This window comes from Physeter macrocephalus, chromosome 6 (assembly GCF_002837175.3).
Source record: "Physeter macrocephalus isolate SW-GA chromosome 6, ASM283717v5, whole genome shotgun sequence".
Lineage (NCBI taxonomy): Eukaryota > Metazoa > Chordata > Mammalia > Artiodactyla > Physeteridae > Physeter > Physeter macrocephalus.
In genome coordinates this window covers 47,871,463-47,882,337 of record NC_041219.1, presented here as the reverse complement: position 1 = coordinate 47,882,337, position 10,875 = coordinate 47,871,463, and the positions used below count along the sequence as shown (strand labels likewise).

At 59.3% G+C, this 10,875-nt stretch overlaps 1 protein-coding gene across 1 annotated transcript in view; it reads left to right on the top strand.

Annotated features, from left to right (window-relative positions):
* PHF21B (PHD finger protein 21B) overlaps positions 1–10,875 on the top strand; it is a 28,459-nt gene that overhangs the window by 14,393 nt on the left and 3,191 nt on the right. The window contains exons 5-11 of the mRNA XM_028491474.2: positions 1,029–1,080; positions 3,459–3,535; positions 5,876–5,930; positions 7,270–7,292; positions 8,296–8,454; positions 9,806–9,881; positions 10,204–10,307. Of these exons, the coding sequence (XP_028347275.1) occupies positions 1,029–1,080; positions 3,459–3,535; positions 5,876–5,930; positions 7,270–7,292; positions 8,296–8,454; positions 9,806–9,881; positions 10,204–10,307 (546 nt within the window). The remainder of the gene's footprint in view (positions 1–1,028; positions 1,081–3,458; positions 3,536–5,875; positions 5,931–7,269; positions 7,293–8,295; positions 8,455–9,805; positions 9,882–10,203; positions 10,308–10,875) is intronic.

The following is a 10,875-nucleotide window of genomic DNA, read 5'->3' as shown; positions in this document are numbered from 1 at the left end:
GGCTCACGGGCCCAGCCGCTCCGCGGCACGTGGGATCCTCCCGGACCGGGGCACGAACCCGCGTCCCCTGCATCGGCAGGAGGGCTCTCAACCACTGCGCCACCAGGGAAGCCCTAGATGGGAAGATTTAAGGAACGGAATAGAGGGCCGTGTGTGTGCGCGTGTGTGTGTGCGCGCGCGCGCGTGTGTGTGCGTGTATGATAATCTAGTGTATGATTCACTCCTCAAATCAGTGAAAAGCAGAGAGATGGAATTTTCAATCAACGGTATTAGAAAAAACGAGTAGCCACATGGAATAAAATGAATCCGTATATACCGTATACAACAGGATGAACGCCAACTAGATCAAGAATTTAAATGGAAAAAGTGAAACTCTAGGTACTAAGATAAAACATAAGCAACTTGCTTTCTAAACTCAGAGTCTCTAGCTAAGATGCAAAAATCCAGACACTGCAAAAGAAAATATCGATAAATTCTACTACGTACAATTTTTTAAAAGTCTGCATGGCCAAAAAAAAAGCACCAGTGGGCCCTAATCCCCGCCTCCCTAGATGTGGGCCGTGCGTAGTGACCTCCTCCCAAAGGTGACAGCGTGGACGGCGGTGGGGTAAAGAGAGACTTTGCAGAGCAGACGCCTGACAGCCACGTGACCAAGGTCAACATCACAGTGGTCAGCCGTGCTGACGGCGCGTGCGACGCGCCGAGGGGATGGGATGAGGGCCCTTCACCTCTGTGGTCTCCCCGCAAAACCCAGGACCGCAGTCTAATCCTGAGAAAAACATCAGGCAAATCCCAGACGAGGGTCTGCCTACAAAATTCCTGGTCAGTCCTCCTCAAACGGCCAAGGTCATCCAAAACAAGGACAGTCTGAGAAAGCGTCACAGCCCAGAGGAGCTAAGGAGACAGGATGACTGATGTCATACGGGGTCCTGGGTGGGGTCCTGGGACAGAGAAAGGGCATTAAATGAAAACTAAGGACACCCAAAATAGAAAAGCCGCGTTAACCCTTCTCTGTCTCCTTCCCTCAGAAAATCGCCTTCATGGTAGCGCTGGGCCTGGTGACGACGGAGCATCTGGAAGGTGAGGACCCTTGTGGCGGAGCTGGGCCTGGCCCGCGGGATGGGGGGGTGGGTTGCTGAATTGGCGTCAGACAGAAGCGGTGGGTCTCGGATTCCCGGTCAGATGGCAGCGCCCGGGTGTGACCCACCTTCTGCGCGGTTGGTGCCAAGTGCCAGGTGGTCATCACAAAGACCAAGGCGCCTGCCTGCTCTCCCAGCCTGTGACTGTGCACAAAACCCACTGTGTCTCTTGGAGGGACCTTGTGCTTTCCCTGCCCCCCAAGGTGGAGACAGCACAGTGAAGTGATAAGAGCAAGGGGCCCAGCTCGGCCGTTACCGACCACTCAGGCTTGGGCAAGTCACCCAGCTCCTCTGGGCCTCAGTTTCTCTGTCTGTGAAGCGGGATAATAACCCACCCTTCCTCCTGGGATTGTTGTAAAGAACCAAGAGGAGTGCCCAGCACCACCTCCCCTGCTATCGAACTGGTCCATGGGCTCTGTCTGCCCCCAAACCCATCGGCGGAAATCGGAACATTATTTGAGCAGACAGGTCGGCGTAACGCTACAGGTGCTGTTTGACTTTACCGATAAGAGCAATCACAGATGAGCTCTGTGCATCGTCCTGGAATCTAAGGGCCTGGGAAGCATGGAAACCAGCCTTCTGGTCGCACTGGGGAAGCCGGGGCCGGAGAAGTTGTTTCTCTTGCTCAAGGTCCTACAGCCAGTTAGTATCAGGCCCAGGCTGGAATCCAGGTCTCCTGACTCCCCGCTCAGGGCGTTTTCCACGATTCTGACCTCACCGCTAAAGATATCTTATCAAGTGAAAACATCCCTACACCCCAAGTAAATCTGGATTCGGGAAGGAAAACTAACTTGCTTTTCCTCCTTAAAATCGAGGAAAGGAAGGGAATGAACTGAATCCCCCAGTGCCCCAGGCACTTACAGGCTTTAATCTCAGGTGGAGGTTCTCTCCATCACAGCAGGTGAGTAACTGAAGCCCGGGGAAGGGAAGGGACCCGGGGAGCCCACACAGCTCGCCGGGGCCTCCCGTGCACAGCTGAGTCCGACGTGCCCAGGAGGTGGGTCCAGGCCTTTCCGCGGCCACCTCCCATCGCATTCCCTGGGTCTGACTCGCTCTCTGGCGGCAGCTGGGGTGTAGATGTGGGTGGAGAGGGACAGGGGTGTGGCCCAGCCACCCAGACCCCCAGGCTCCACTGACCTGGCCCCAGTGGGCAAGTCTCATCTGAGCAGCCTCTGCTCGTGGCCCCCTTCCTTCTGCTGTGCAGGGCTGGAAGGGGTTCTCTGAGCTTTCCATCTGAATGTCTGAATCCTCCTGCTTGAACTTGAGTGTAAGGAACCCAGCCGTGCTTGGCGGCCTTGGGGAGCTGTTTATGCTCTGCCTTTGGGGCCGTGGAGGCAGCCTGGGGCAGTGCGACTGGCCTGCACATCCGCGTCAGAAGTCCCGTGTTCACGTCCCGGCCGCGCTGCTGACAGCTGGGTGACCCTGGGCAGGCTCCTCCCCCACTCTGAACCTCAGCCTCTTCATCTACAACGTGAGGAAAACCACATCTTCAGACTTTGCAGGGGTGTCGTGGCGACCGAGATAAAAGCACTCTGCGAATACACTTGGGAATGTTATGATTTTTACAGATCATCCTCATTGTGAAAACTCTCCTCCCTCTCGCCCATGATACCCTAAATACTTATTTATTTGGACCCTATCTTTTCCCAAAGAGGGTCTGAGGTGCCTTACAGGAAACAGACGAATAATACTGAAACAGTTTCAAAGAAGAAATCAGAAACCAAGCGACAGAGATTCGGAAGTAATGTCAAAACAGCTACACACAGAGAGACAGGGCCCACCTAGCAGTCAAAGCAAAGGAAGAAAATGAAAGTGAGGAGGGGAGAGAAAACCCAGTTCTCGAGCTGCGTGAGGCCCACCACGCCGGGCCCCAGCGGGAGGACGCGTGCCTGGCGCCCTGGGGGTCAGGCTTCCGAACAGAGGCTGCACCTGCCCTTCCCAGGAGCCCGGCGTCCCACCCTGCAGCTCAGCCAGGCCAGCGTCTGACCAGCGGGCATCTGCTGTCCCCAGGGTCCCATGAGAGACATCCCCGGGCCGGAGGATGGCACACGGGGCCTTGCTGAGAGCAGGTGCCTGGATTCTGGGTACCTCCCACCCTCCCACCAGTCAGTCCTTCAGCCTGGGGCCGGCAGGTGTGTCCTGCCTCAGCGTGAGCGATTCCGGGGGCACCCCCCCCGCCCGGGGCCACTCTGGGGCGCGGATGCCGGGCAGAGAGGCTGCAGGGCGGGAAGGGATGGTGGCGCCCGGGGTTTGCAGAGGAGGCGTCCGGGGTCCTGGGGCAGGAAGATGCCAGTAACTGCTGCATCTGTGCCTTTCCAGAGATCCAGAGCAAGCGCCAGGAGCGGAAGAGGAGAAGCACAGCGAACCCCGCCTACAGCGGCCTCCTAGAGACAGAGGTGAGGGACCCGCCGTCTCCACACCAGGGCCGGGGGTGGGGGGGCTCCCCTGGGCTGGCCTCCCTCACCTGCCCCTCCAGGGATTAGAGTTCAGGGAGTGTCATCAGTCATTCTTTCTTTGCCTCCTGGGCTCGGAAGCAGTGGAGAGACAGGTGCAGAGGATCGGGATGTCGGTGGGGCTCCTCACCTAGGCTGCCCTGGGTGGGGGGGTCGTGATTGCCGGTTGCAGCCGGCTCCGATTCTTCACCCTGATGATCCGGCATGAGGTCTGGTCGCAGGCAGTGCTGGCCGCCTGGGCTTCCCGGGACCACTCAGGCCCAACTGTGGAGCCCGGCCGGCTGGGCGGAGCTCGTGACTTGGAGAGCCGAGAACGAGAGGCCACAGAGAGAAAGGCCCGGAAGGGGCTGGGCCGAGTGAGGGTGGTTCCTTGTCTCCCCCGGGGAGGAGCGGAGCGGGAGGAGAGAAGGGAGCGGCCGTGACTCCAGCTGACTTCCCTCCGCGTGGAGGCGCGGGGCCAGGAACAGGAGACGTGGCCTGGCGTGGCCGGCTTTCCCTCCTCCCGACGCACTGAGCCCAGCTCCCCTGCACACGGCGGCACCCCGGCTCCGAGACTGCTTCCTCGTGCTGGGCAGCGTGCGCTTTCCCCGGAGAGCCGGAGCTGGTAAAATGGGGCATTAAAGCGAGCTCCGAGGCAGGGAATTCCCTCCCGATGCAAGCCCCGTGCAGACTGCCCGCCCGGGGCCCGCTGCGGCCCTGTATGGGGGTGATGGGAGTCAGCAAACACCAGCCAGTGATGCAGTGTCAGGACTTCAGGATGCCTTCCAGGGAGCACCTTGGCCCCCTCCCATCAGCACATTCCCAGGGAGGAGTCCAGAATGAGATCTTCTTGCCCTTGCAAATTAAAGTCCAAAATTCCAGGCTAAAGTCCAGATGTCATCTCCCAGAAGCCGGCTCTGCAGAGGCTGCCAGCGGCCTTTCCCAGATGCTCTGGGCTTTCCTAGGGAAAACTCCCTGGAATCTTCCCCTAGAATGGAAGCCATTGCCTGAAGGCCCCGAAGTCGGGCAGCCCCCTGACGTGGAGCCACGTCTGCAGAGGCCAGCAAGACTCTGCAGGGCCCGGAGGAGCGTCACCGAAATGCCGTGCTCGCGTCCCCTGGGGTGTTCATCAGCCTGGGCCAGTGGTCCCAAATCTATGGCTCCCGAGCTGGCCCTCACTGGGAGGGAGGCGCCCGCGGGTGGCCCTGTGGGGAGAGCCCACCTGTGTCTGCGTCGCCTGGCTCCCCGGCCCGCCCGCCTGTCCTTGCTTGTACTGTCCCCTGACGGAGAACACACGTGTTTATACCCCTCACTTCCTCCCCAGTTTTCTGAGCAAGCCATGCCCCGAGACAGGGCCCCAGGTGCTGGGCCCATTTGTGAGAGTCACGGAGCCGTTTCTGCATCTCCACCCAAGGAGACGGTGTGTCCTCTGCACAGTACGGGCGCTGTCCCTGCGTTGTGCTCTCTGATGGAAGCATCCCCTGCTCTGTGGGCATGGCCGTGACCTCTTCTCCGAAGCCCGTGGCCACGGCCAGAGATGACCTGATTAGCGAATCAAGAGCCGACGCAAAGCCCTGTGACCTTGAGCCCTGGACACACGTGTAGCCCAGGAGCAGCCCTTCCGTGGGTCCCTCCCTTGGCCCTGAACATGGCCCAATCACGTTGAGAGAGATGGCTTTACAGCCCGTCACCCAAGTCTAGAACCATCTTCTTGCCACAGCCAAAGCCATGTCGAACCACCAGAGTCTGAACCCACGTGGCCTGTGGTTGCTAAAGCCCAGGACTAAAGCCACCTTCTGGAATATACCAGGAACTTGCATCTACCCGTGATGTTTGGGGCACCAGGGGCCACTCTTTGTTGTCAGGGTTCCTGGGACTCATGCCGAGAAGTGGGGTTTAGCGAGCCAGTCCATGATACACCTCATTTCCCCACCTGACCCAGAACCAGCTGAGAAAGAAGATGCGGGAGGAACACCGATGGACAGCCACACGTCAGCTTTGTTACTGATTTGCCCCAGTCGCAGAGCCCCAACCGTCCTTCCTGAATGAGGCAGATGTGCCCTCGGGGAGCAGGGATGGGCCCGTTGGGCAGAGCCTTTGCTGGCTTTTGCCCTGGCCGACCTGTCTCTCCCCCTCCCCACGCCCCGTGTCTGTGCCCGCTTCTGCCTCTGGCCGTGGGTGTCCGGCTGGAGTCCGGAGCCCAGGATGGGGAGCCTGTCCTGGGTGAGCCCTGGACGGGGTCAGTGTCGCCAAGGAGGGCTCCGCACGATCTGGTGGTTTGGTTTGCTTTTCTGTCCCCTGCAGAGGAAGCGGCTGGCGTCCAACTATCTCAACACCCCCCTGTTCCTCACAGCAAGAGGTAAGCGCTTCTCCCGCAGGGCAGCTGTGGGGCTGGGCTGGGCCATACCTCCCTCCACTGGCAGCGGCCCGGCTACCCAGCCCGCCCTGTCCACAGCAGCGGCCACATAGCTGCTGACCGGCGGGTAGCGCGGCACAGCTCACCAGGCCCTCGGCGCCATGGCCGCGCTTGTCCTCACGCGCCACGTGACCTCCCTGGGCCTTGGTTTGCTGGTCTGTATAAAACGGGCCCGTGATAGTCCCGGCCCCTCAGAGCTGGGACAGTGACAGGAGGGGTGAACATGACAGCACTTTGTAAACCGTCGAGTGCTGTGTACACGCAGGAACTGTTTCTCCCACCGGATGGTATGGTTTCCAGAAATGAAAAAGAAAACTATTTTTTGTGATCATTAAAACATGTGGGTTGGCATCAATCAGTAGAATGGAAGTGGGTTATGGCCGAAGACGAGTTGACAGTAAGTCACGCTGAGGGATCCCTGGAGCGATGCTTCCCTCCGCTGGACAGCTCACTGCTGCCGTGTGCCTCAGGGGCCACGAGGAACCTCTCTCTGGGTGGGTCCTGGCCACGACTGGGGCAGAGACCTTTACTTCCATGGTGCCCTGGATGAGAACCCAGGTGTCACTGGGGCCTGTGATACTCCCATCAGGCCCTGGGTGAGGACCCAGGAGCCACTGGGGCCTGTGACACTCCCATCAGGCCCTGGGCGAGGACCCAGGTGTCACTGGGGCCTGTGACACTCCCATCAGGCCCTGGGTGAGGACCCAGGAATCGCTGGGGCCTGTGACACTCCCATCAGGCCCTAGGCGAGGACCCAGGAGTCACTGGGGCCTGTGATACTCCCATCAGGCCCTGGGTGAGGACCCAGGTGTCACTGGGGCCTGTGATACTCCCATCAGGCCCTGGGTGAGGACCCAGGTGTCACTGGGGTCTGTGACACTCCCATCGGGCCCTGGGTGAGGACCCAGGAGTCACTGGGGCCTGTGACACTCCCATCAGGCCCTGGGCGAGGACCCAGGAGTCACTGGGGCCTGTGATACTCCCATCAGGCCCTGGGTGAGGACCCAGGAGCCACTGGGGCCTGTGACACTCCCATCAGGCCCTGGGTGAGGACCCAGGTGTCACTGGGGTCTGTGACACTCCCATCGGGCCCTGGGTGAGGACCCAGGAGTCACTGGGGCCTGTGACACTCCCATCAGGCCCTGGGCGAGGACCCAGGAGTCACTGGGGCCTGTGATACTCCCATCATGCTCCTTTCACACTGGGCCTCGTGGACTCCAGTCCTGATGGGTGCTCCTCCCGTGCCCTCTAACGTGCTCTCCACCCTTCTTCCCTGTGCTAGCCAATGAGGACCCCTGCTGGAAGGTACGTGTCCCCTGGTCTTCACGCCTGGTTGTGGGGGGGGGCATGCTTTCCATACAGTCCAGGTAGGGTCGCTCCTGGCAAGGGGCGCGGGACCCCAGCATCCTGCCGCCCTGGAGTGGAGCTGAGGGCCTCGGGCTCCGTCCTCGGTGCTGAGGGCTTTGTAGACACCAGTCCACTTTTCAGCCTGCCCGGCAGAGTTGGACATCACCACAGGGCTCAGCCTGCAGGTTCAAGCAGGAGCCCTCGGGACACAGGGACACGGGGAGCCACGAAGGCCTGAATGGAAGCAGCCGATGCTGGGTGCCAGTGTGTTCTGTCTGGCCTCGCTGTGTGACCCTGGGCGGAGCTGGTCCTCTCTGGTCCTCGTTCCCTACCTCATAAGGGACTGGACTTGGGTCTCAGGGTCTCACCTCACACGCCCACATTTCAATGATCGTGCGAGACCCCAACCCACCACACGTGCACCACGTCCCTGCTTCTCAGGATGCTGGCTGGTCGTGACCTCAATTTGTGGGCGCGGCTTCAGAGTTTATTTTCAGTGTCTTTCTTTACTAAGTTTCAGATCTAATTGTAAAAGACATTTCCAGTCCCTACATGCCTGTAACAGTCAAACCGCTAAAAAGCACCACGTGATGAAACTCCCGTTAGGCCGTGTCGTTTGCAGCCATAACCCTGCAGTGTCGCAGATCGGTGCCGTTGCGGGCAGCCTTTGTCTGCGGCCACCCTGTAGCTGTCGGCCGGCCCGGGCGTGGGGACAGGAGGTGCCTTGAGCCCGAGTCCTGCTGCGCGGAGCCCACAGACCTGGAGGGGTGCTGGCTCTGAGGCAGGAGACCCGGATGCTGCTGGTTTCCAGGCCTGTGCCCCCTTGGTCATCACCCCTCCTCCTCCCCTTCCCGGGCTGCTGAGAACCCTGGCGGAAGAGCTGGGTCCCAGGCAGGTCCTGCACCGCACCCGCCAACTCCCAGCCCGGCTGACCCGCCTCCCACCCTCCCGTCTCTTCCAGAACGAGATCACCCACGATGAGCACTGTACTGCCTGCAAGCGAGGGGCCAACCTGCAGCCCTGCGGTACCTGCCCAGGGGCCTACCACCTCAGCTGCCTGGAGCCGCCCCTCAAGACAGCACCCAAGGGTGTGTGGGTGTGCCCCAAGTGCCAGCAGAAGGTACCGGAGGCCGTGTCCCTGGAGAGCGGCCGCACCCTCACCCTCACCATCTCCCGGAACCGCAGGGCCCTCCTTCACCGGGCACAGTGTCTGAGGCCGCTCAGACCGTCTCTGCTTCCTGGGTCGTCCCCCCGTGAGCAGAGACGGGGAGGGCCACGGAGGGGTGAGGAGAGGAGCTGGGTGAAGAACAGGCCTTCGCAACTTGGGCACAATTGCCGTTTGGCCCAGGATAATCCATTTTGGGGGCGCCCTGTGCACTGCCGGACGTTCAGCAGTGTCCCTGGCCTCCACCCACTAGATGCCAATAGCAGCCCCCATCGTGGCCATCTCAGACACTGCCGGCTGAGGACCACGGGTGTAGAGTGAGCAGAGGTTCCCTCTGCAGCTGTCTGACTGCGTGACTCCAGATTTCCTGGGGAAGAACCGAAATAGCAACACAAACCACAAAAAACAGAGCCAGTTAGCACATTTGATCTCACCGATAACGGCACGCAAATGCAAAGCTATCAAATTAGCAAAAACGGCAACACTCCCTTCTGGTGATGGTGCGGTGAAGCGGGCGCTCTTACATGTTGCCTTAAAGATGTGTACACTTTTTAAACCCGGCGTCTTGCTTTGGGGAATAGAGTCTAAGGAAATAGTTCTATACAGGTAAAGTTCTGTGCAAAAAGAAGCCCCTCGGCCTTTCTTTATAAAAGGGAAAAGAAGGAAACAGCCTGGCTTCCCCCCAGGAGTTGGTGGAGTAGATTCCAGCGCTTTACTCAGTGAGATGTGGTCACTGAAAATGATTTTTTGCAAGGATTTTGCGAGTCTTTGGGATTTGTTCACTATGTGGGATTACGTTTTAAAAAAATAAAGATAGGACTTCCCTGGCGGTCCAGTGGTTAAGGCTCCACGCTTCCACTGCAGGGAGCGCGGGTTCGATCCCTCGTTGGGAAGGGTCCCACGTGCCATGTGGTGCGGGCAAAAATAAATAAATAAAAAAAAATAAAAACCAGGTTTTACAGCTGCTGTATAGTTTGATCATCAGCCGTCTGAGAAAAAACAGTGTGTGGAATAATAAAAACCTGGGAGAAAACACGGGTGTTTGGCTGGGTGGTGGGGAAGTATCAGTGTTTTTAAAAGTAGACTTTTCTACAGAATGTATTACTTGTAAAATCATTGGGGAGTCACCTTCTTTTCCAAAAACACAACTCTCGTGAGTGCCTGTCACTCTGGGTTTTGTGGGGACCTAGGGAGAGGGTGGCTATGACAGCCCAGGGAGCTCGTCCCCCCGCCAGCCCGGGTTACACAGCCAGGGCGTGGCGGGCCCCGGGCTGTCCGCTGGCTCAGTTCCCCGTCTGCCCTCCAGGCCTTAAAGAAAGACGAAGGTGTGCCCTGGACTGGGATGCTGGCTATCGTGCACTCCTACGTCACCCACAAGACAGGTAAGACACCCTCGGGAGCTGGGAAAGGGCAGCGATTCCCTTTTGTCCAGCCCCGCCCCTAGACCGCTGGCCTCACTTCGGGCCCAGCAGAGGCTGTTCTGGGCCAGGATCCCTGGGACTAGTCCTGTGTGCGGGGCAGTTACTGCGGGGCTGGAATTCCAGCCCCCGCGCGTCCAGCGAGGGCCACCGGCGCCCGCAGGAGGACGTGGCCAGGATGACCTACAGGCACGGGCCTAGGCTTCTTTCTGCGTGTCCCGCTCAGCCGCGGCCCAGCGCCTGCTGGCCTGCAGCTCCCTGTGGGGCCTGGTCTTCTCTTTCACAGTCAAAGAAGCGGAGAAGCAGAAGCTGCTGCAGAGGGGCGGTGCACTGCAGGGCGAGCGCCGGCGGCTGCAGGAGCGGGGCCGGCGCCTGGCTTCGGCGGTGAAGGTGCGCGGGGCCGGGCTCTGGGGTCCGCCCGTAGAACCACAGGAGGTAGAGCCAGAGCGCCCCGGTCTGGTTGCTGAGGCCCCAGGAGAAGACGGACTCGCCACCATCACTTCGCGAGTCAGCGGGTGGAGAAGGCAGCCGTGCGACCCATTCGACAAATAGTTATCGAGCAGTTGAGCATCTGGCTCTGCTCCTTCTCAGCTCTGTGACCTCAGCAAGGCCCTGACCGTTTCTGAACCTCAGTTTCTTCTTGTATAAAGTGAACACAGTGATTTCTTCTCTGTAGAGGGGTGATAAACAAGATGATGATAATGGTGGTGATGATGGCGATGATGATGGAGGTGATGGTGGTGATGATGGTGATGATGATGGAGGTGATGGTGGTGATGATGGCGATGATGATGGAGGTGATGGTGGTGATGATGGTGATGATGATGGAGGTGATGGTGGTGATGATGGTGATGATGATGGTCATGGTGATGATGATGATGATGGTGATGGTGATGATGATGGTGATGGTGATGATGGTGGTGATGGTGGTGATGGTGGTGATGATGGTGATGGTGAT